This window comes from Acanthopagrus latus, chromosome 4, assembly GCF_904848185.1.
Source record: "Acanthopagrus latus isolate v.2019 chromosome 4, fAcaLat1.1, whole genome shotgun sequence".
Classification (NCBI taxonomy): domain Eukaryota; kingdom Metazoa; phylum Chordata; class Actinopteri; order Spariformes; family Sparidae; genus Acanthopagrus; species Acanthopagrus latus.
Window position 1 is genome coordinate 27,101,542 of NC_051042.1, and position 21,597 is coordinate 27,123,138.

General features: G+C 42.5%; 3 protein-coding genes across 4 annotated transcripts; all 3 read left to right on the forward strand.

The window, feature by feature from the left end:
- Positions 1 to 20: 20 nt before the first annotated feature.
- LOC119017577 lies at positions 21 to 7,152 on the forward strand. Its single transcript, XM_037094311.1, has 10 exons — positions 21 to 342; positions 445 to 509; positions 612 to 720; positions 978 to 1,126; positions 1,251 to 1,399; positions 1,489 to 1,651; positions 2,080 to 2,173; positions 2,325 to 2,403; positions 2,502 to 2,575; positions 2,661 to 7,152. Exons 1-10 carry the CDS (start codon positions 329 to 331, stop codon positions 5,416 to 5,418), a joined length of 3,654 nt encoding a protein of 1,217 aa, XP_036950206.1. The 5' UTR covers positions 21 to 328; the 3' UTR covers positions 5,419 to 7,152.
- Positions 7,153 to 7,674: 522 nt separating this feature from the next.
- LOC119017580 lies at positions 7,675 to 12,429 on the forward strand. Of its 2 annotated transcripts, none has more exons than XM_037094317.1 (10): positions 7,675 to 7,840; positions 7,936 to 8,009; positions 8,104 to 8,194; positions 8,431 to 8,579; positions 8,704 to 8,852; positions 8,942 to 9,101; positions 10,371 to 10,464; positions 10,598 to 10,676; positions 10,774 to 10,847; positions 10,951 to 12,429. In XM_037094317.1, the coding sequence occupies exons 1-10, from the start codon at positions 7,827 to 7,829 to the stop codon at positions 11,915 to 11,917; spliced, it is 1,851 nt and encodes a 616-aa protein (XP_036950212.1). In that variant the 5' UTR covers positions 7,675 to 7,826; the 3' UTR covers positions 11,918 to 12,429. The 2 variants fall into 2 exon arrangements, with proteins under 2 accessions (XP_036950212.1, XP_036950211.1); XM_037094316.1 differs by having other exon boundaries at positions 7,677 to 7,840; positions 8,104 to 8,212.
- Positions 12,430 to 12,870: 441 nt separating this feature from the next.
- Positions 12,871 to 20,593, forward strand: irf1a (interferon regulatory factor 1a). The gene is made up of 7 exons (XM_037094318.1): positions 12,871 to 14,326; positions 14,446 to 14,545; positions 17,904 to 18,083; positions 18,182 to 18,343; positions 18,433 to 18,485; positions 18,625 to 18,715; positions 19,454 to 20,593. Exons 1-7 carry the CDS (start codon positions 14,237 to 14,239, stop codon positions 19,567 to 19,569), a joined length of 792 nt encoding a protein of 263 aa, XP_036950213.1. The 5' UTR covers positions 12,871 to 14,236; the 3' UTR covers positions 19,570 to 20,593.
- The last annotated feature ends 1,004 nt before the right edge of the window (positions 20,594 to 21,597 follow it).

Consider the following 21,597-nt stretch of genomic DNA (forward strand, 5'->3'; position numbering starts at 1 on the left):
ATTATGTGTATGTCGGCAACAACTGAGTCGTGAAGGGGGTGATGTCATCACAACACCAGGGCCTGCGTGGGGTGTTATTCCGGTTATACCACAGAAAAACATTTCAGTTTAGCGTTCCTTCTGCTGGGGGAGGAAATGGGAGTTGAGATCTCTTAACACTGAATTAGTGGCTCAACATTTACAGTAAGAGCTTTCCCATAAAGTTTAGGAAAGACATGGAGAGAGAGAGGGAGAGAGGAGAGGCCGCGGTTGTTGACACCAGGCGGAATATGGCTGTGCTGGATTGTTATTTTAGAAGGAAACACACACGGATCTAACTCGTCCCAGGATGAAGTCAACGAGGTAAAGTCGATAATTCCCTACTTTCCCACCTAAATAATCTCATCCGTCGCTTTTAAGTGAAGAGAAACAGCCTGATTGTCTGTTGTTTTTCCGCTCCGGTAGACTTGGCGCACTGTCGGTCGCCCTGCTTGTTGTGGGAAACATTACGACTTCTATCGCTCTCTCTGGTACGTTCAGCACGGTGGATTTAGACAGCTGTAAAACAATGGTTTATGTGTGAAATTAAATCTTATCGTGAATCTCCCGGTGTTGTGTTCGTTTCGTACCAGTTGTCAAACAGCTTGATTGTACCCACGACTTCGACAGGATGTCCTGTGACTTGGACGCACCAACCTGCTCTGGATACAGCCTGACGCTCCGGTGCCTCAGCCCTAACGAGTGCAGTGATTTAACTTATTTCTACAGACATAAACAACAAACTTCTGTTTCTTTATTTTGTAGTTCTAGTTGCGTAATCGAATGTTAATAATCATTATTTTCAGTAGAATATTCTGTAATGCATTTATATACACTATATATGTTAGAATCATCATGAGAAGCTAGAAATATGTATAACAATACATGTAGAAATAACAATATGTATAATAATGATAACCATCTTGTATACTTAAATTTAATTATCTTGTTTTCCACAGCTTAGCATCTTGCATTTTCAAGCAGTGCGACAGGGGAAAGTGTTGTTGCTCTACTCAGATGACTCTTATCTATGGGGAAGATCACAATGCAACAGTTTGGAAAGGAGATGAAAACTTGGCCTCCAAAATCATCAGCGTGGCCGATAGATGTGAGTTGACTCCCTCTCTGTGAACTGGAAATCTGCATCTGCCTGGAATAGACTGATCCAGTCCTGGAGTATCAGAGAGGAGCAGGAGAGTCTCACTTCTCTCGCCTCTCGTCTTCTTCCACAGTTAAGCCCAGAGTCCCAACAGATGTCACAGTGGAGGAATCCAACGGGAATTTTAAAGTCACCTGGAGGACGAACATGGATCACAGGCCCAGTGTCAGAGACGACTTGAGAGCTATTGTGACTTATCGTATAAAAGGGGACACAGCACAGGTAACAGTGTCATGACTGAGATCATTTGTCCTGGAGATGTAGACACAGACATGGACTTTAATTATGTCATATGTCTTTATCCATTCCAGGTATCTGAACCTTTCAAACCAACTACAGTCATGGATGGACTGAGATACCATGAAATAAATGGGAAACACCTGAAGCCAAGTACAACATATTTGGTCAGTGTGAGAAGCGTGTACTGGAACAACCTCTCCAGCGACAGCAGCCAAGAGGTGGAGTTCACAACGTGTGAGTGTCGTCTTTACAGTCCTGTCAGTTTTTAAGCAGTTTCTGAATATTCCTTTGCTGAAAAAGGTTCAGAGACCTCAATACAAAGTGGAGGATGGACCTGTTGTGTCAGAGTTCAATCACATGAACTGTGTGTAAAATATACAGACACAATATTTAAAAGTCTTGGACCACTGAAAACTTAAAACTCAATTTAGAGAGTTAACAAATCATTTTTCACTTCATCTGCACTGTAAACTTGATTTGCCAGTTATTCAAAACTTCAAAATAGAAAAAGCAAATGTTGTTGTGATCTTTCTGACTTGTAAGACTTGCCTGGTGCAAAGTTAAAGGGACACTTGACAAACTTCTCTCTAGTTTACATCTCTGCCGTACACCGTCTCACCTCAAGTCCGTTCTAAACGTTCGTCGTACGTGTTGCTTCACAGCTATGTCCCCTGACGTTCCACGCCTGGCTATCATCATCAGCCTCAGTATTGCAGCAGTCATCATCAGCGGGGTCATATATGGCTGTTTTGCAAAGTAAGTAAAGATCAAAAAGAAAAGCCTTGTGTCTCTGTTAGTGAATAATATGAAAGACTTTTAAACAAAGACTTTGGTGTTGTGTTTATGTGGCGCGAATATTATTTTCTTACATTTTTTTTTTTTTTTTTTTTTTTGCTTTTGACTTTAGGGCCAAAACAGTGTGGTGGGACTCAGTTGCCAAATGTCCAAATCCAAGACTTCTTGATATACATCCACGCATGGAAGAGGTAAGGCACAAAAAGGACATTTGTTTCTAGATTGATTCTTTTTTTTCACTGAAGTGTTCACACCTGTAGTTTCAACCCTTTCATCCTCCTCGCTGCAGGTCTTGAAGCCGGTCGGACCTCTCTTATCCACTATCTCTGTTGAGCCTCTTATTCCAGACGATAGCAAATCATGGTCAGTATGGCTGCACCACCAGCATCAACAACCTAATGCATGTGATTACATTGACAGTTTAAGTAACAAGTTCTTCTCTGTTCAGGTCAAAGGGGTCACTGCATGACAGCAGCAGCGGGAGCAGTGGAATCAGCACTGGCTCCTCTTGTACCAGCTACGCTAACACGGAGCCTGTTGACATTGTAGCCGGTGTTGAGGAAGCCCTTCGTAAAGCCTTCCCCAATATAAGCCCCATATCACCTTTGACCACCAGCCCATTTCAAGAAATGAACCCAACCATCGATCTGATCTCCTCTCCCTACAACCTTTGTGATGTCAGAGCTGATGACGTGAATTCTGGATCATCTGGCTTTGACAACAAAACCTACTCCATCCTCATCCCGAACCTCCCACATCTGACTCTGCTGGAGAGCTCTGAGGTCCAGATGCAGTGTGACTCCGCGTACCATCCTAGTCAGGGTGACACTGTGATCTGTGCTGACCAACAGATTCAGGCTTGTCCGCTTATTACTTTCCCCCCAGCGGCTTCATCTCTTATCCCAATGGACATGTCCTATCAGCAGTGCAGTTCAGATTCTGGGACATTTTCCTGTGCAGAAGACTCCAGTTTGTCCTCCAGCTCTAGCAGCACCAACCCAATTGCGCCATGTGATCCTGCATTCAGGGTTGAGAACGGGTGTGAGAGGTCTGATGAGACGTTCGGCGATGCTGCAAAGCTAAATGGAACACATGAAGTGGCCATTAAGTGCGATGAAAATCCCTGCTACGGCTGTGTGCCCGCAGTTTCACACAGCCTCCCTCCAGTGAACGACGACTATCAGGCATTTCAGAATCTGGTGGGGCAGCCCGACATTTTGTTCGCAGAGCAGCGGAGCGATGAGGAAGAGGAACATCTGGACAAATATCCAGAGGATTCAATCAGTGAGATGCCTGAAATATCCTTAAACCCAACTGGTCCAGGTTTCTTTGATAATTTCCAGGGTGCAAAGTGTCTCCCTGAACTGGAAAGACCTCTCACTGGCTCCTCTTGTACCAGCTACGCTAACACGGAGCCTGTTGACATTGTACCCGGTGTTGAGGCCCTTCGTAAAGCCTTCCCCAATATAAACCCCATATCACCTTTGACCACCAGCCCATTTCAAGAAATGAACCCAACCATCGATCTGATCTCCTCTCCCTACAACCTTTGTGATGTCAGAGCTGATGACGTTAATTCTGGATCATCTGGCTTTGACAGCAAAACCTACTCCATCCTCATCCCGAACCTCCCACATCTGACTCTGCTGGAGAGCTCTGAGGTCCAGATGCAGTGTGACTCCGCGTACCATCCTAGTCAGGGTGACATTGTGATCTGTGCTGACCAACAGATTCAGGCTTGTCCGCTTATTACTTTCCCCCCAGCGGCTTCATCTCTTATTCCAATGGACATGTCCTATCAGCAGTGCAGTTTAGATTCTGGGACATTTTCCTGTGCAGAAGACTCCAGTTTGTCCTCCAGCTCTAGCAGCACCAACCCAATTGCGCCATGTGATCCTGCATTCAGGGTTGAGAACGGGTGTGAGAGGTCTGATGAGGCAGTCGGCGATGCCGCGAAGCTAAATGGAACACATGAAGTGGCCATTAAGTGCGATGAAAATCCCTGCTACGGCTGTGTGCCCGCAGTTTCACACAGCTTCCCTCCAGTGAATGACGACTATCAGGCATTTCAAAATCTGGTGGGGCAGCCCGACATTTTGTTCACAGAGCAGCGGAGCGATGAGGAAGAGGAACATCTGGACAAACATCCCGAGGAATCAATCAGTGAGATGCCTGAAATATCCTTAAACCCAACTGGTCCAGGTTTCTTTGATAATTTCCAGGGTGCAAAGTGTCTCCCTGAACTGGAAAGACCTCTCACTGGCTCCTCTTGTACCAGCTACGCTAACACGGAGCCTGTTGACATTGTTGCCGGTGTTGAGGAAGCCCTTCGTAAAGCCTTCCCCAATATAAGCCTGATATCACCTTTGGCCACCAGCCCATTTCAAGAAATGAACCCAACCATCGATCTGATCTCCTCTCCCTACAACCTTTGTGATGTCAGAGCTGATGACGTTAATTCTGGATCATCTGGCTTTGACAGCAAAACCTACTCCATCCTCATCCCGAACCTCCCACATCTGACTCTGCTGGAGAGCTCTGAGGTCCAGATGCAGTGTGACTCCACATACCATCCAAGTCAGGGTGACATTGTGATCTGTGCTGACCAACAGATTCAGGCTTGTCCGCTTATTACTTTGCCCCCAGCGGCTTCATCTCTTATTCCAATGGACATGTCCTATCAGCAGTGCAGTTTAGATTCTGGGACATTTTCCTGTGCAGAAGACTCCAGTTTGTCCTCCAGCTCTAGCAGCACCAACCCAATTGCGCCATGTGATCCTGCATTCAGGGTTGAGAACGGGTGTGAGAGGTCTGATGAGGCAGTCGGCGATGCCGCAAAGCTAAATGGAACACATGAAGTGGCCATTAAGTGCGATGAAAATCCCTGCTACGGCTGTGTGCCCGCAGTTTCACACAGCTTCCCTCCAGTGAACGACGACTATCAGGCATTTCAAAATCTGGTGGGGCAGCCCGACATTTTGTTCACAGAGCAGCGGCGCGATGAGGAAGAGGAACATCTGGACAAATATCCAGAGGATTCAATCAGTGAGATGCCTGAAATATCCTTAAACCCAACTGGTCCAGGTTTCTTTGATAATGTCCAGGGTGCAAAGTGTCTCTCTGAACTGGAAAGACCTCTCCTCTCTTTGTTATCTACCGGCCAGTCAATGCCAGTGTTCACAGAAGGCGGCTATCAAAGTGTGTAACGCTGAAGTTTTGATACAGTCATTTTTGGGGGGCTTATGTATTATAAACGTTGTTGAGATATGTTGAAAATACGAGGGAGGAAGAGGACAGATCGGACTGATGGTGTTCGAAAATCTGCACTGTGACTTCTCTCCTCTCACCACAAGCTGGTTTGCATTTCCCCGACGACGCCTGCTGATGAAGATTGTTTGATAGTGACATGACTGTAATGTGATTTAAGGAAATCACATCTTTGCACTTTAGGATCAGTTGCTTTGTTTCTACTGTGTTTAAACACCCGAGCCTGTACATAGAGAAACAGAAGAAAATGTGAAAAAAATCCCAGCTGCAGTTAGTTCATGTATTTCACATATTCAATAAGTCCTTTGATTTTCACATGCAAATGGAGATAACTCGTGGGGAGTGTAAGTTTCTCAAGTGTCTGGAATCGTGCTCTGCTCATCCAGTCATTAGTATCTCAGTGAAATGTGATCTAACAGTGGAGCCATTTCTTGTGGAGTGTTTGATCCGTCTGTTGAGTCCCAACACAGAAAAATGCGTCACACAGGACGTTATTCTCCTCACAGCAAAAACACGTAGCTTAAGAGGAACTTGTGTCTGTGTGAATAAGTTAAGTCATGCTTGTATTCTTAAGTGAAAGTGAAAAACCTGTTACATTAGAGTGCATTGTTTTGGTAATACATATATAATGATAATAATATTTCAAAGAAAAGTTGTTTATATTATCGAATGTGAATTTTCCTGAGTTGTGTTTGCTTCAGAGAGACACTGCTGGGTTTCTTGATTGTTGTTTCATTGCATAAGGAGCGATTTCTATTGACTTCAGTTATATTGTTGTCACAAAATATATCTCATATACATCTGCAGATAACTCTAAACACAACTGAATGGCAAGATTAAACTGACCCCAGGCGGCCGGCATTATGAGGAACTTGCGAAAGACCAAACATGTTTTAACTGTCCCAGAGACAATTTCCTTTATGTGTTTATTGTTTATGTTTGCATAATCATTAAAGTTCAGAAAGTCATTAATAGGTTTAATAGGAAATGTGTCTAAAAGGCACTCACATAGGTCTGTTTAAAAGTATGTTGCTCTTCATGTAAGCGCTTTACTGCAGAGTGTGATGTGATGTGATGTCATTAAGTCTGTGAATTAACCATGATAGAGGTCAGTATTGAATTCAGTCTTTAGCCAATCACACGACAGCGTTTCTGATCAAGCCACTGTGAGTTGCTTCACAAAATGTCTTCCTGCTGATCCTGTGACAGTGAACTTCATAAAGGTGCCACTCCTTCATCATTTTGTGTGAAATGAGGAACTGATGGCTCAAAGAAATCATCACATGTGACAAAAAATATCAAATATATTTGTATTGATCGTCAGTGTCAGCAGCTGTAGATTCAACTTTTGTCTAAAGTTTGTTAAACATGCATTCTAAAGTTCATTTAACTTTAAATCATAGAAAGAAGAAAACTTAATAGAAGATGTTAAGGGAGCTATTCAATCTAAATTAAGTTCACTGAAATATTTAAGGCAGCGATTGAACAGCCACAGTAAAAGTTTTACTTTAGTCTTAAAGTGTCTATTTTGATCTAAAGAACAAATAAAAATAAATGATACATGTATTCACATGTATGTATGTATATACTGTATACTGTGTCGACTGATTGTCAGATCTGATATTTTTCTGATTATCCGAATTAATTAAATAAATAAACATCTTCTTCCTTTGGCTCTGGTGTAGGATGTCATCTACAAAGTAACTACAGAAGAGTAAAATAAAGTGAGTAAAAAGCAAAACGCGAAAGAATGAAGTTGTGGAAAACAGAGCTACTCAAGTAAAATACCTGTAACGTGTACTTAAATACATGTATTTGAGTAAATGTATTCCGCCGTGTATCACTGTGAACATCTCATCTTATCACATCTCTGCTTTTTATTCACAACTTGCCAAGCTGATTTCCTGTTGACAATGAAATGTCAGCAATGACAGTGACATTGAAATGTCAACAGCTGGTGAAAGTGAGATGACTCAACTTTGTCCCGAGCGGTTGTGCGTTAAAAACATCTGGCAGAAAATGAAAAATATCGTCGAACTGTTTTCTATTTGGGAAGCTCAGTTTCACAGAATCCCGATAGATCCCGCTGACGTCCGTGTGCTTCCTTTCCCTCCTCTGGACCAGGAAGTGGGAGTGGAGATCTCTTTACCAGTGAATTAGTGGCTCAACATTTCCAGTAAGAGCTTTTCCATAAGAGGAACAGACACACACACACACACACACACACACACACACACACACACACACACACACACACACAGGCAGCTGCGCTCTCCACCAGACTGAACGTGTCGCAGCTGGATTGTTATTTTAGAAGGAAACAGACACGGATCTAACTCGTCCCAGCATGAAGTCAGCGAGGTAAAGTCGATTATTCTCCACTTTCCCACCTAAACAATCTCACCCGTCGGTTTTAGGTAAAGAAAAACAGGCTGATTGTTTGTGTTGTGTTTCAGCTCCAGTGGACTTGGCGCACTGTGCGTCGCCCTGCTTGCTGTGGGAAACATTGCGACTTCTATCGCTCTCTCTGGTACGTTCAGCCCGGTGGACATTGACGGCTTTGAAACGATGGTCCGTGTTTGAAATTAAGTCTAATCTCGGGCTTTTGTGTTCGTTTCGTACAGTTGTCCAAAATCTTGATTGTACCCACGACTACGTGAATATGTCCTGCGACTTTGACGCACCAAACTGCTCTGGATACAACCTGACGCTCAGGTCCCTCGGCTTTAATGAGTAAACTGATTTAACTTATTTCTTCAGACTGAAACTACACGGTTTTATTTATTTTTTGTAGTTCTAATTGAGTAATCATATGGTAATAATCAGTCATTTCACTACAATATTCACTCATGCATTTATATACAGTATTTATATGTTAGAATCAGCATGAAAAGCCAGACATATTTAAAATAATAATGTATTCTTAAATTTGTTTATCTTGTTTTCCACAGCTTAGCATCTTGCATTTTCAAGCAGTGCGACAGGGGAAAGTGTTGTTGCTCTACTCAGATGACTCTTATCTATGGGGACGATCACAATGCAACAGTTTGGAAAGGAGATGAAAACTTGGCCTCCAAAATCATCAGCGTGGCCAATAGATGTGAGTTGACTCCCTCTCTGTGAACTGGAAATCTGCATCTGCCTGGAATAGACTGATCCAGTCCTGGAGTATCAGAGTGGAGCAGGAGAGTCTCACTTCTCTCGCCTCTCGTCTTCTTCCACAGTTAAGCCCAGAGTCCCAACAGATGTCACAGTGGAGGAATCCAACGGGAATTTTGAAGTCACCTGGAGGACGAACATGGATCACAGGCCCAGTGTCAGAGACGACTTGAGAGCTATTGTGACTTATCGTATAAAAGGGAACACAGCACAGGTAACAGTGTCATGACTGAGATCATTTGTCCTGGAGATGTAGACACAGACATGGACTTTAATTATGTCATATGTGTTTATCCATTCCAGGTATCTGAACCTTTCAAACCAACTACAGTCAATGGACTGAGATACTATGAAATAAATGTGAAACACCTGAAGCCAAGTACAACATATTTGGTCAGTGTGAGAAGCGTGTACTGGAACAACCTCTCCAGCGACAGCAGCCAAGAGGTGGAGTTCACAACGTGTGAGTGTCGTCTTTACAGTCCTGTCAGTTTTTAAGCAGTTTCTGAATATTCCTTTGCTGAAAAAGGTTCAGAGACCTCAATACAAAGTGGAGGATGGACCTGTTGTGTCAGAGTTCAATCACATGCACTGTGTGTAAAATATACAGACACAGTCTTGGACCACTGAAAACTTCTAAATCAAGTTAGAGAGTCAACAAATTATTTTTCACTTCATCTACACTGCCAATTATTCAAAACCGGCTTCAAAATAGAAAAAAGTATATGTTGTTATGATGCTGTTTCTTCTATTCAATGCAGTTTGAGCTACCAAAAAGTTTTAGGGGCACTGTGTAATTTAGAGAAGAAAGTTAAACTTCATGTTTTTTTTTTAATATTTACAATATCAGTGAGGTATTAATACAATTAGAAGTATTATTATATCTCCAAACCTGATTAAACAAGCTGTTCTCAGAGGTGAATAAAGTCCCTGTTGTCGTCCTTTCAAGGTCAGTTTATCTGTCTCATTGATTTGGTCATCAAAGTGAAGGAAGTTTGTTTAGTCTGAGTCTGTTTAGGCATTAAAAAAAAAAAAGATGTTATCTTTGGAATTGGCATGTAGTCTGGGTTTTGTAGTTCCCAGGAATGCCTGGAAATTAAAACAAAAAAACAAAACAAATCATGAAACATTCAAAGGGCATCGAGGTGCAGCGTGTGTAGGATTTGAAAAATGTTTAGATTTGCAGCATATCTGTTGGCTCTAACCGTCTTGGATCTGAGCCAGGACAACAAAAACTTGTTGTTCAGTAATGCAGAAGTAATGTGCTCTTGTGTGTACTTGTGTGGCATTGTGTGAGTTGACATAGCAGCAAACACGGACGTAGGATGAAGGTCTTTTCACCTGCGCCGTGAAGTACAACTTTTAGGACAACATAAAAATTCTGGTGTAAATGCTTTGTGGGGAACACGGGCAGGTGGACCCATATTATGCATCCATGAGATTTTTCATCATCCATGAGACCTTTTCCATATTATGCATCCTTCTGTATTGAGATGTGGCTGCTCAAATCTAAATACCTATTTATTCAAGGGCCACTTTGAATATGTGATAATGCCAACAGCTGCTGATACAGTGATAACAGTGTTTGTGGATCCTGTTTCTGACTTGTAATACGACTTCCTTTGTGCAAAGCTAAAGGCCCCCATGCTGAACTTCTCTCTAGTTTATCTCTTCGGTATGCCGTCTCACCTCATGTCCGTTCTAAACTTCCTTTGTACGTGTTGCTTCACAGCTATGTCCCCTGACGTCCTGCTCATGTCTATCATCATCAGCCTCAGTATTGCAGCAGTCATCATCAGCGGGGCCATATATGTCTGTTATACAAAGTAAGTCACGTCTATCAGTGAATAATATGAAAAGCTTAAACACAACCACCCCGGTGTTGTGTTTATGTGGCGCAAGTAATATTTACTTACATTGTTTAATTATTATAATTTTTATTTTTGCTTTTGACTTTAGGGCCAAAACAGTGTGGTGGGACTCAGTTGCCAAATGTCCAAATCCAAGACTTCTTGATATGCATCCACGCAAGGAAGACGTAAGGCACAAAAAGGACATTTGTTTCTAGATTGATTCTTTTTTTCACTGAAGTGTTCACACCTGTAGTTTCAACCCTTTCATCCTCCTCTCTGCAGGTCTTGAAGCCGGTCGGACCTCTCTTATCCACTATCTCTGTTGAGCCTCTTATTCCAGACGACACCAAATCATGGTCAGTATGGCGGCATCAGCAGCATCAACGATACAGTGCATTTACTTAAGGGGTTCTGTGTGATTACATTGGCAGTTCAAGTAACAAGTTTTTCTCTGTTCAGGTCAAAGGGGTCACTGCATGACGGCAGCAGCGGGAGCCCTCAGCAAAGCAGTGGAATCAGCACTGGCTCCTCTTGTACCAGCTACGCTAACACGGAGCCTGTTGACATTGTTGCCGGTGTTGAGGAAGCCCTTCGTAAAGCCTTCCCCAATATAAGCCCCATATCACCTTTGACCACCAGCCCATTTCAAGAAATGAACCCAGCCATCGATCTGATCTCCTCTCCCTACAACCTTTGTGATGTCAGAGCTGATGACGTGAATTCTGGATCATCTGGCTTTGACAACAAAACCTACTCCATCCTCATCCCAAACCTCCCACATCCGACTCTGGATGTGGGAGGTTCGGCTCCGCTGGAGAGCTCTGACCAACAGATTCCAGCTTGTCCGCTTATTACTTTCCCCCCAGCGGCTTCATCTCTTATTCCAATGGACATGTCCTATCAGCAGTGCAGTTTAGATTCTGAGAGATTTTCCTGTGCAGAAGACTCCAGTTTGTCCTCCAGCTCTAGCAGCACCAACCCAATTGCGCCATGTGATCCTGCATTCAGGGTTGAGAACGGGTGTGAGAGGTCTGATGAGGCGGTCAGCGATGCTGCAAAGTTAAATGGAACACATGAAGTGGCCATTAAGTGCGATGAAAATCCCTGCTACGGCTGCGTGCCCGCAGTTTCACACAGCTTCCCTCCAGTGAACGACGACTATCAGGCATTTCAAAATCTGGTGGGGCAGCCCGACATTTTGTTCACAGAGCAGCGGAGCGATGAGGAAGAGGAACATCTGGACAAATATCCAGAGGAATCAATCAGTGAGATGCCTGAAATATCCTTAAACCCAGCTGGTCCAGGTTTCTTTGATAATTTCCAGGGTGCAAAGTGTCTCCCTGATCTGGAAAGACCTCTCCTCTCTTTGTTATCTGCCGGCCAGTCAATGCCAACGTTCACAGAAGGCGGCTATCAAAGTGTGTAACGCTGAAGTTTTGATGAACTCATTTTTGGGGGGCTTATGTATTATAAACAATGTTGAGATATGTTGAAAATACGAGTGAGGAAGAGGACAGATCGGACTGGGGGTGGAGTCATGTTTCACCGAGGACATGGCACATTTGCCCAATTCTGCCACCGCTGAGACTTTTTTTTAAAGAAGAAATGCATCATGATCAACTGTAAACTCGCCAGAGACGAGCAACCACAACCTGCTGTCATGCAGGCTGTGGCAGCTCATTGTTGTGAAATCACTTCCTCATAGCTCTTCTCTGGAAGTGCTGAGTCACTGCCAAGGAAAACTGCGTCACACAGTACGTTATTCTCCTCACAGCAAAAAAGGTGTAGCTTAAAAGGAACTTGTATTTGTGTGAATAAGTTAAGTAATGGTTGTATTCTTGTTAAGTGAACTGAAACACCTGTTACTTTAGAGCCCATTGTTTTGGCAATACATATGTAATAATAACAATATGTCAAATAAAAGTGGTTCGATGTGGATTTTCCCCGAGTTTTGTTTGCTTCAGGGAGACATCACTGCTGGGGCTCTCCTTGTTTCCATGCATAAGGAGCAATTTCTGTTGATTTCAGTTGTATTGTTGTAACAAAATATATCTCATGTACATCTGCAGATAACTTCAAACGCAACCGAATGGCAAGATAAAATTGATCCCACGCAGTAGTCATTATGTGGAACTTGCGAAAGACCAAACACATCCTTCCGTAATTTGAAGTGTTTTCTGTTGAAACTGGTCACTGGTGTCAGACATAATTTGAGGAAGAGTGAAGAACAGCACGCAGCAAAATGAATGTGCAGGGCCAGAGAGGTGTGACTTTTTTGACTCAGACACTGAGCTACTGATTTACTAAATAAATTCTATGAATATCAATGTGACAATTGTAAAACTGTATGTTGCAGTCTATAATAACACAAATAATACAGCACCTTCTTTAACATGTTAATAGAAATACACAATTGTATAAATTATTCATTATTATTTATATGATTCAGAATGTAGCTTATAATCATCTAAAATGTGTTATTTGTGTTATTTATGTGTAGTTTACCATGAGAATGACTTCAAGCAGTGCACTGTTTCAGTGCCACTAAAATGAATACAATATTTCACAACAGCTGCAGTGACAGTGTATATAATATACAGTGTCATAACAGGTACCTAAAGGTCATACTTGAGTCAAAGTAAGGAAATTGTGTTACAGTATTACTTTGGTAAAAATGAAAGTCGCCCATATGGATCACACGCAAGCAAAAGTCTTAAAGCATCTGATACTGAATGTACTCCAAGTAAAAGTTTATTGTTCATATCATGCATGTGTACACAGTATACTAATTGTCAGCCTGGCTGATCAGTATGGTTTCTATTTAGTTGTCTATAAGATAGATTGATTAGAAAATGCAGCATGGGCAATGTAGTGAGTAAAAGTAAAATATTTGCCTCCAAATGTGACGGAGCAGAAGTACAAAGTAAAATCAAACTGAAATAATGCCTCAAAATTGTGCTTGAGTAGAAGTAGTTTGGCAGACTCCATTATTGTGCACAAATACTGTACTTTAACATATAGCACATAGTCTCATCTAACACTTATCTGATAATGCGACTGTGTGTGAACAGTGTCAACAGAAGGCTCGCAAGTTTAAAGGGCCATTGTGTATGAATTTCACAAGTAAGTAGGAACCAGAAGGAACCTGTTGCAACAGGTGCTGCAGCGGCGCCTGTCACATAACAGTGATAACTCTGCTTCCACCTGGTGGCTTTACATGAACACACAGTGTCTCCCACCTCTGCCACAGTGACTTCACACGGAACCACATGAGAAACCACATTATCACCATTGACAGTAACCAGAATGATGACGTGTGCATGGTCGGATTAAATGCCGCACATTCAAATGTTTGATTGTACCAGTGCCACAATAGTGTCCGTCCTCAGCATGTTCAGTTTCAGGAGAAATATTAAAAACCTGCAGCAGGACCTTCACCACTCTCCACTCCATCATACTCCACCTCCATCTCGCTCATGAGGAAACCAACATACAGTATACAATACTTCCTGTAATTGGAGGAGCCACTTTAGAAGTGAGGAAGGCTTTTGGGAGGAGGAGGGAGATTTTAATAACTGAGAAGTCTGTGATTGGACGAATGCGGTGAAGCATGAAGGGTGCCCCGGCTTCACCTATGATTAAATCTGAGCTCCAGAGAAGTGTACTGCTATCACTGGCTCCCGCGTAGCTGGTGACACGTCTATACCCAACACCTTCCTGCTCACCTGAAGCTTTGGACTGCAGCATGCAACAACCGGGCCGGCTGAGGCTGAGGCCGTGGCTGGAGGAGCAGATTCAGTCTGGGAGGTATCCAGGAGTCAGCTGGCTGGACCAGGTTAGACCCTCTCCATCTCACCCTCACATGCACACACACAGCTGGGGGCAAGAAGGTTGCACTATGGGAAATGCACAAAGAATAAAGCATGAATCATCTTATTGCGCTTTATTCAACAGTCAGCGCAAATCTTCCAAATCCCGTGGAAACATGCCGCCCGACACGGCTGGAGTATTGACCGAGATGCTACACTCTTCAGGAGCTGGGCCATGCACACTGGTAGGAGCAAAATGTGTTTTTAGTATGAGGCACTTTGCCTGATACGTTGTGTAACACTGATGCTCTGTGGAGTAAAACCACAGCAGAGAAAAGCTTTGTGGTCCCCAGTAAACTGACAGAATGGGCTTCTGGGGTCAGAGCCTCATCACTGGACTGGTCGGCATGGTTGAACTATCATGGTACGATATCTTTTATCAGAATGTGCCAAATGTATTCACCAGTATTTGTGTATTTAAATGTATTCCACTGGAATGTTTTCATACATGTACAAAGGAAACGTCACACGCCTCTGACTACAATAATACTGAATGATCACTCAGCCCAACAACACAACGGACTGAGCACCTCTCGCTGTCTCTAAGAGTCTGTGCCTCATTTTCAGGTTCTTTTGACTTTTGACTTTTACAGGATGTGTTCATAACATCAGTGGTTCAATTGAGGCCAGGGGTCTGTCAGTAAAGGTTAAAACACCCGCAAAACAATCGGCATTAGTGGATGACTTCATTCAGGAGAAAGCATTAAATCCAATGACATTTAGTCAGAAAATAAAGTTTCTAACTGTGAAGTTGAAATGCAGAAGGACAGTGGCAGCTGGGATTTTTTTCATCGCATTTTTGGCCAACGATTTCAACCACCCCGATCGCATCTACCTGCAGACCAGTTTCCTGCTAAGCTCAAGTAGTTCCAGTGAAGAGCCGCCACGAGTTCAGTCCACGTTTTTCTAGATTTACCACATTCCCAGGTTGCAGCTAGGCCATGAGAAATGCACGACAACCTTTTAATAACAGCAGCTAATGCCACTTATAACATATTATATTTATGTGCTCTCACTTCAATCAGGGCAACTCCCTGCAATGAAAGCTCTATGCTGAACTGAAAGAAACAAACCTGTTAGTACACCTCACATTTAAAAACAAACCAGGTTGGCATTTACAAGCAACGTTCACATGATATGTAATCAAGTACAATCAAGTGCAAATTATTTAAAGCATTCCTTTCAGTTCATTTAATTGACATCTTGTCATAGTAAAAACGTGATCTTTGAAACCTGTTTTCAATCATAAACAAAGAAACTGAATGATCTGATTTGCTTTTTTTTTTTTTTTTGCATTACTTAATGTCCGGAATCCACAAAATATGGAACATTAAACACTTGATTCTAATTTATTTTTGAATTTTCAATCAGAAGCTCTTCATTGACTTTTCCATGCCTATAAACTATATTTATAAACTAAATAAACAAATGCTCTTTGTGTTCTGACTGAATAAACAAACTGACCTTAAAGGACAATTTCATACTGTTTTACTTTGTTTATATGTGGCGGACCCTGCCACCTCTCTAGCTTCAAACATATTTTCCTCTGAGAACAGCTTGTTTATTCAGTTACGGAAAACACAAATATGCCCGAGTTTGTATAATGTTGTCAACATTACAATTCTGTGTTGTGAATTTCTTATCCAAAACCACATAATGCCCCTTTAATATAATAATAATGTGACAATGCTCTCTAACCAACACACACACACACACACACACACACACACACACACACACACACACACACACACACACACACTCACTCCAGTCTTGGGAAAGTCATGCTTGGTGACTGCATCACATCATGGGAAAGCTCCAGTTCAGATCGTGTTGCTGTCAAAGTACAGCTGGACGGCTCTTCAAGAGGTCTACAGAAAACCTATTCAACAGACACATGACTATATGACAAATGCAAACTGTTTGGAATGGCTACGTTCCAAAACTCAGCTCAGCATTCAAGACAATAACTGGTAACACTTAATGAATTTAATAGAACAAACCCAACAGTAAAATAGAAGATAATATATATCTGAACTGTCCACTGAAGCACCCTGTGCAAAAAAAAAAAAAAAATTCTAATGCTCTTTGACACAAAACTGAAGATGGCTCCTCACATCATTAATGACTCTGGGAGGTGGAAGTTGTGCGCTGTAAGTGATCCATTAGCTTTAAAGCTCCGTTGATTTTATGACTGAGGCTGGCAATTATATCCAGAGGGCTGGCTGAGACCCAGATCACACTAGATATGAGAAAGGACTCTGGATGGAGTCACCTGACAGTACAGTGGACGATGAATGGTCTGACAGCTGGTGATAGATAACGTTCTTTTCAAAGGAGGAAGTACCTTTCAAGTTTTACCAGTAGTGTGTGAATATTAAAACAAAGAGATATGTACGACTGAGTGACAAGTGGAGGTCTGATTCGATTAGATTCCTGTTTTTTTTTTTGAGCAGTTCTCTTATCAGGTTCCGTGTCTCTTCCAAAGAAGCGCACTTGGTAACAAAGGCGATCATTTCCATACAGATTATTTGACATCTTATTAGTTTTTATTGTGCAACTCACAGCCAAGGGCCCAGACTTTTACATTCACTAGGTCCGAGCTAGCAATTTAAACATGTTGAACAATGCACTCTTTTTCTCTTGCTGTTTACATAAATACAAGAAAATATGCACCTTCAATGTTGGAAGTAGTTTCCAGTTTGTCTCCAAATTCCCCAGCTTACAAAGCTGGGGTTATCTGTTTATTTACTGAGAGGGTATTTCTGTGCTTGGCAACAGGCATAAATAGTGAACTGGTCACAATGAGGTTGTTAAAAGGAAACACCTACCCCGCAGGCTTCCAGTTGGAAAGGCCCTATGAAGGGGATAATGCAGATACCTATGAAAACACAGCTGTTCCAAGGAAACTTTCTTCATGTTTACTTTTTAAATGATTTCTAAAAAAAATCTTATGTTTTTGGAGAGCTGTGGACCCTGAACATCTTGTTTTTTTGCTGACCTCCAGTGGCTTAGCTTCTCACCTCGCTGCAGTGACGCACAGGTTTACTCCGGGCCACAGTGATGCCACTGTTTGGCGCCCTGACAGCTGCAACAAAACCTAAGTCTAACCACATAAACCCACATTCAGCTGTGATGCTGTCATCAGAGCTTGAAAACGCTGACTCTTTAAACGTACAATAAGTGGGCAAAGACTGCTCAGAAAGAAGAGTCATTACGTTATTTAATTAAAGCTGAGCCGAATGTTCGTACGTATTTGGGTGTGTAAATGACTTGTACGTACAAAAATTTTGGAATCGGTCCAGAAGATCGACTCAGTCACATCACAAGCTGCAATGGAAACCTTGAGAGCAACTGTGACTGTTAATGACAGGCTGAGATAGTCATTCAAAGTGTCACAACATTATATAAAGGATCTCTACAGAGATAGTCCAGACTCCACTGTTATTTTACCTTGCAGAACTCCAGAGTTTCTGGTCTACATGCTCCTACGGTTTCTTTGAGTTATTATGTGACTCTTGCCTTTCTGCTTGTCCACTTCAGGGCGGTACCGTCCCGGCAAAGACAAGCCAGATCCCAAGACATGGAAGGCAAACTTCCGCTGTGCCTTGAATTCCCTGCCTGACATCTGTGAGCTGCAGGAGCACAGCAGGAAGAGAGGCAGCAACGCCTACAGAGTCTACAGGATGATGCCCAGCACGCAAACACACAGACGCAGGAGAGGTAAGCGACGCCTTCGTGTTGGGTCCATCACTTCAGAGGTGAACATGTCCTGACACGTGGCAGACCTCGAGTGACGGCGCTGTCCTGTCCTCTCTCAGGGCTGCGGTTTTTCAGCAGGCCTCGAGAAAGACAGACCAGTTCAGGTGATGACGCGTACACCGCGCACGCGTGGCAGCCCACCACCACCAGACCCACATCAGACACAGCACAGAAGGTGGAGGCCCCCGCAGGAGACACATTCAGCAGCACTCAGACACACGGTGAGATGCTTGTTGTCGAGTCTTTTAGTTGTTCTTCTGATTGATGCCTGTGTGTCCTGGTAAGGATGATAGCTCTTGTTGTTGTACAGGGATGTGGGAGGCCAAACCAGAGGACCTGGAGCAGAACGAGGCTGTGTTTAAGGTATCAGACCTTTATTGTACAGTCCCACTGACTAAACACGAAACATCATGCTCTTTTCACTGCTCAGAGATCAGTTGCACATTCGTGGGATGCAGTTTTGGCGCCGTCTGTCTGACTGTGGGTTTTTTGTTTCCTGTAGTTGATGGACCACTTAAGCAATGCTGACCTCTGGAACCAGACTGGGGAGCAGAGAGGATGGAGAACAAACACGCTGTGGAACCAGTGGCACTGTATGACACTATACGTATAAATCTATAGTTTGTGTGTCTGTGTTTGTAAGGACTGTGTTCGACTCCTTAAAGGTCCACCATACATCTTTGGGGGCTCACAGTAAAACAGTGTTGCAGCATTCTCTGACATAGATGGGGACGTAAAAAACAACATTAATTGGGTCCATATGGCATGTCCAGATCTCCGGAAAGCCCCAACATCCTAACTTGATTTGAAAAGACGATATTTAGACTGCTTTTAGCTGAGCAGCTAGATTTCAGCTGAACAAAGAGGTGTACGTTTGAAGTTTAATCCTCACACTTTTATGACTTCTTTCAATACTTGATTCACTGAGGAAAAACCTGGCAGATTGCATCAGAATTGTGTCATTATTGTATTATGGTGCAATATGTCAGAACTTTAATGCACCAAAATGTAAATTCCTGGAGACAGATCGCCGGTCGCAGTCAAACCCGAACTGACCAAACCAAAGTTTTTGATGATCTTGGGAGGAGACTCAACAATCAACTGTTATTCCAAAAATTCTGGTTCTAATTCAAGTCAAAATGTGAAGATCTCAGAAAGAGAGTTATTGTGGGAAATAAGCACATCTTTCGTCACTGACCTGGTTAGATGGTTTGTCTGTGTGAATAATCACATACTTTGGACGGACAAAAGTTTGGAGGTTCCTTTCTGTTTCTGTCAATTCATATTTACATGTGTGTTTTGTGCTCCATGTGTGTTTCCTTGCTCCTCAGGTGCTGCCGACGATAACCCGTACTCTCTGCACACAGACTGCAACGATCTGTTTGGTCCAAACTACATCAAGGAGCTCTCTGATTGGTCCACACATCAGCAAACACTGATGTTGTAGCTGTGCACCAACCCCTCACCCTCCTGCTCTGCACGCTGCCCTTATACTTCCCTTCAGGTCTTTCTTGCTAACCCTTGGCTGTTTCCCCTCTCCTGCCGTCTGTCTGCTGAGCTGACCGCTGAAAAGGAGAAACAGGAGAGGGGGAGCGGACGGAGAATATTGCTCCGTCAGTCAGTCAGCCAGTCAGACGGACGGTCACTGTCTCTGCTGAGCACGCTGATCAAGATGAAGATCCTGTTCCAAGCCAAGCTTCACCTCTGTCATCATCACTTGGGTTCACTGTGGTTCAGCGGCTCAAACTCACTGATACGACACAAAGCTCACAGCGCAGCTTCCAGAGTCAACAGATCTCATTTCGCTTCAGTGCAGCATCACTTATTTCTCTGAGCTTTACTGGATGTTTAGGCAACATGAAGGTTTGTAGGTTTATGTTCTTTTTGTGTGATATTAAAAAACCCTCAATGTTCACCACAAAACACAGTAAGCTGACTTATGTTGCAATATATAAATATATATACAGGACACACATATTTCTGTCACATGTTTGATTCCTATACCTTTTGCAGCTTTTTTTTGTATCAGCTTTAAGGATTTCATCAAAAAAGAAAGTGTTTTTAATTTTTAAGACAACAAGATGGTGCAGTTTGTTTTGTGTAACCTGTATTGTGCACGTTTTATGTTTTTATAGCTTGCTCGACCACCCAATTAATAATAACAGAGGTCCAATCTGTTGATCAATATCGGATTGTATTTGCCCTCATATGTAATGCACATGTATCAACATACTGTAAAAATATCAATGTCATTGACTGTGTGAGAAGACTGACTCCTCGTTCATCTTACTTGATTACATAAACTTTAATAACTACTGGGGAATAAAGAAGATCCCCACAGTCCTCCACTGAACTGATGTCTTGAGTAAAAAACATAAGCTGACCTGTATAGTGGCTCTTAGTTATTTACTGACTTTAAAACTTGCATTTATTGTTTTAACATGTTAATAAAGATATTTTTCGACCATGTGTACCGTCTAATGTGGTTGTTAAAACCGCTCGGAACATCATTGGTACCCATCAACCCAGGGTGCCGATGGACTTACCTGAGCCCAGGACAAACAGATCTTCAAAGGGCCCCCCAGCATATTACATGTTTTATAGGTTTTCCACTCTGGCCGCTGCCTGATCACCCTGCAGCGTTCGGATAAGAGATACACAAGTGTCCTCTGCCAAATAAAAACAAAACCCATGATGAAGTAGCTTCTTTTCCTAATTCAGCATTAGCATAAAGCATAAAGGGACTAAAAGTTATATTTTATTGCCGTACAACACTGTTGTAAACGGAAATTGAATGGACCTTTGAAACCACTGAATGCGTGGTTAATATACAATGAAATGTAATTTAATTTGATTTAATACAAGCCATTCTTTGAAAACTATACCAGTGACTCGTGCTGGTCTTTGCAGGCTCTCTTCATGGTTTAAGGCCGTGACAGTTTGACCTGTAATAACAAGTCAAAATATCACTAGATGTAGCTCTGCTTGTTTGAAGTGTCATGATGCCTTTCCAGTGTGTCAGCATGGCACACCTGAATGCAACACAGTCTTTGATAACATCAGAGCCTTTCCTGAGTTGCACGACTACATGTCTAACAATGACACACACCTGACCTTTGATGAAGCTAAGTCCATTTGTGCAGCGCTTACTTTGCCTTATTCAGTTTCTTGTTGCTTTCCACGTCTACTCCACTACAGCCAAATATTGTACTTTCTACTCCATTGCATCCCTTTGAAAGGTATAGTTACTTTTCAGGATAAACAGCGATCATATACAAACAAATGAATGATAAGATTAAGATAAAACTGTCAGTGAGGGAAAAGTAACAATGTCCATTTAACCCAGGTGCACAAAATACACTTTTAAGGTACTTTTACTTTGCTGGGGTGTATTTATTTTACATTTCAGAAGCAAATAGTGTAACATTTTCCTGCCTACTTCAAAAATTTTACAGCTATTGCAACATTTCAGATT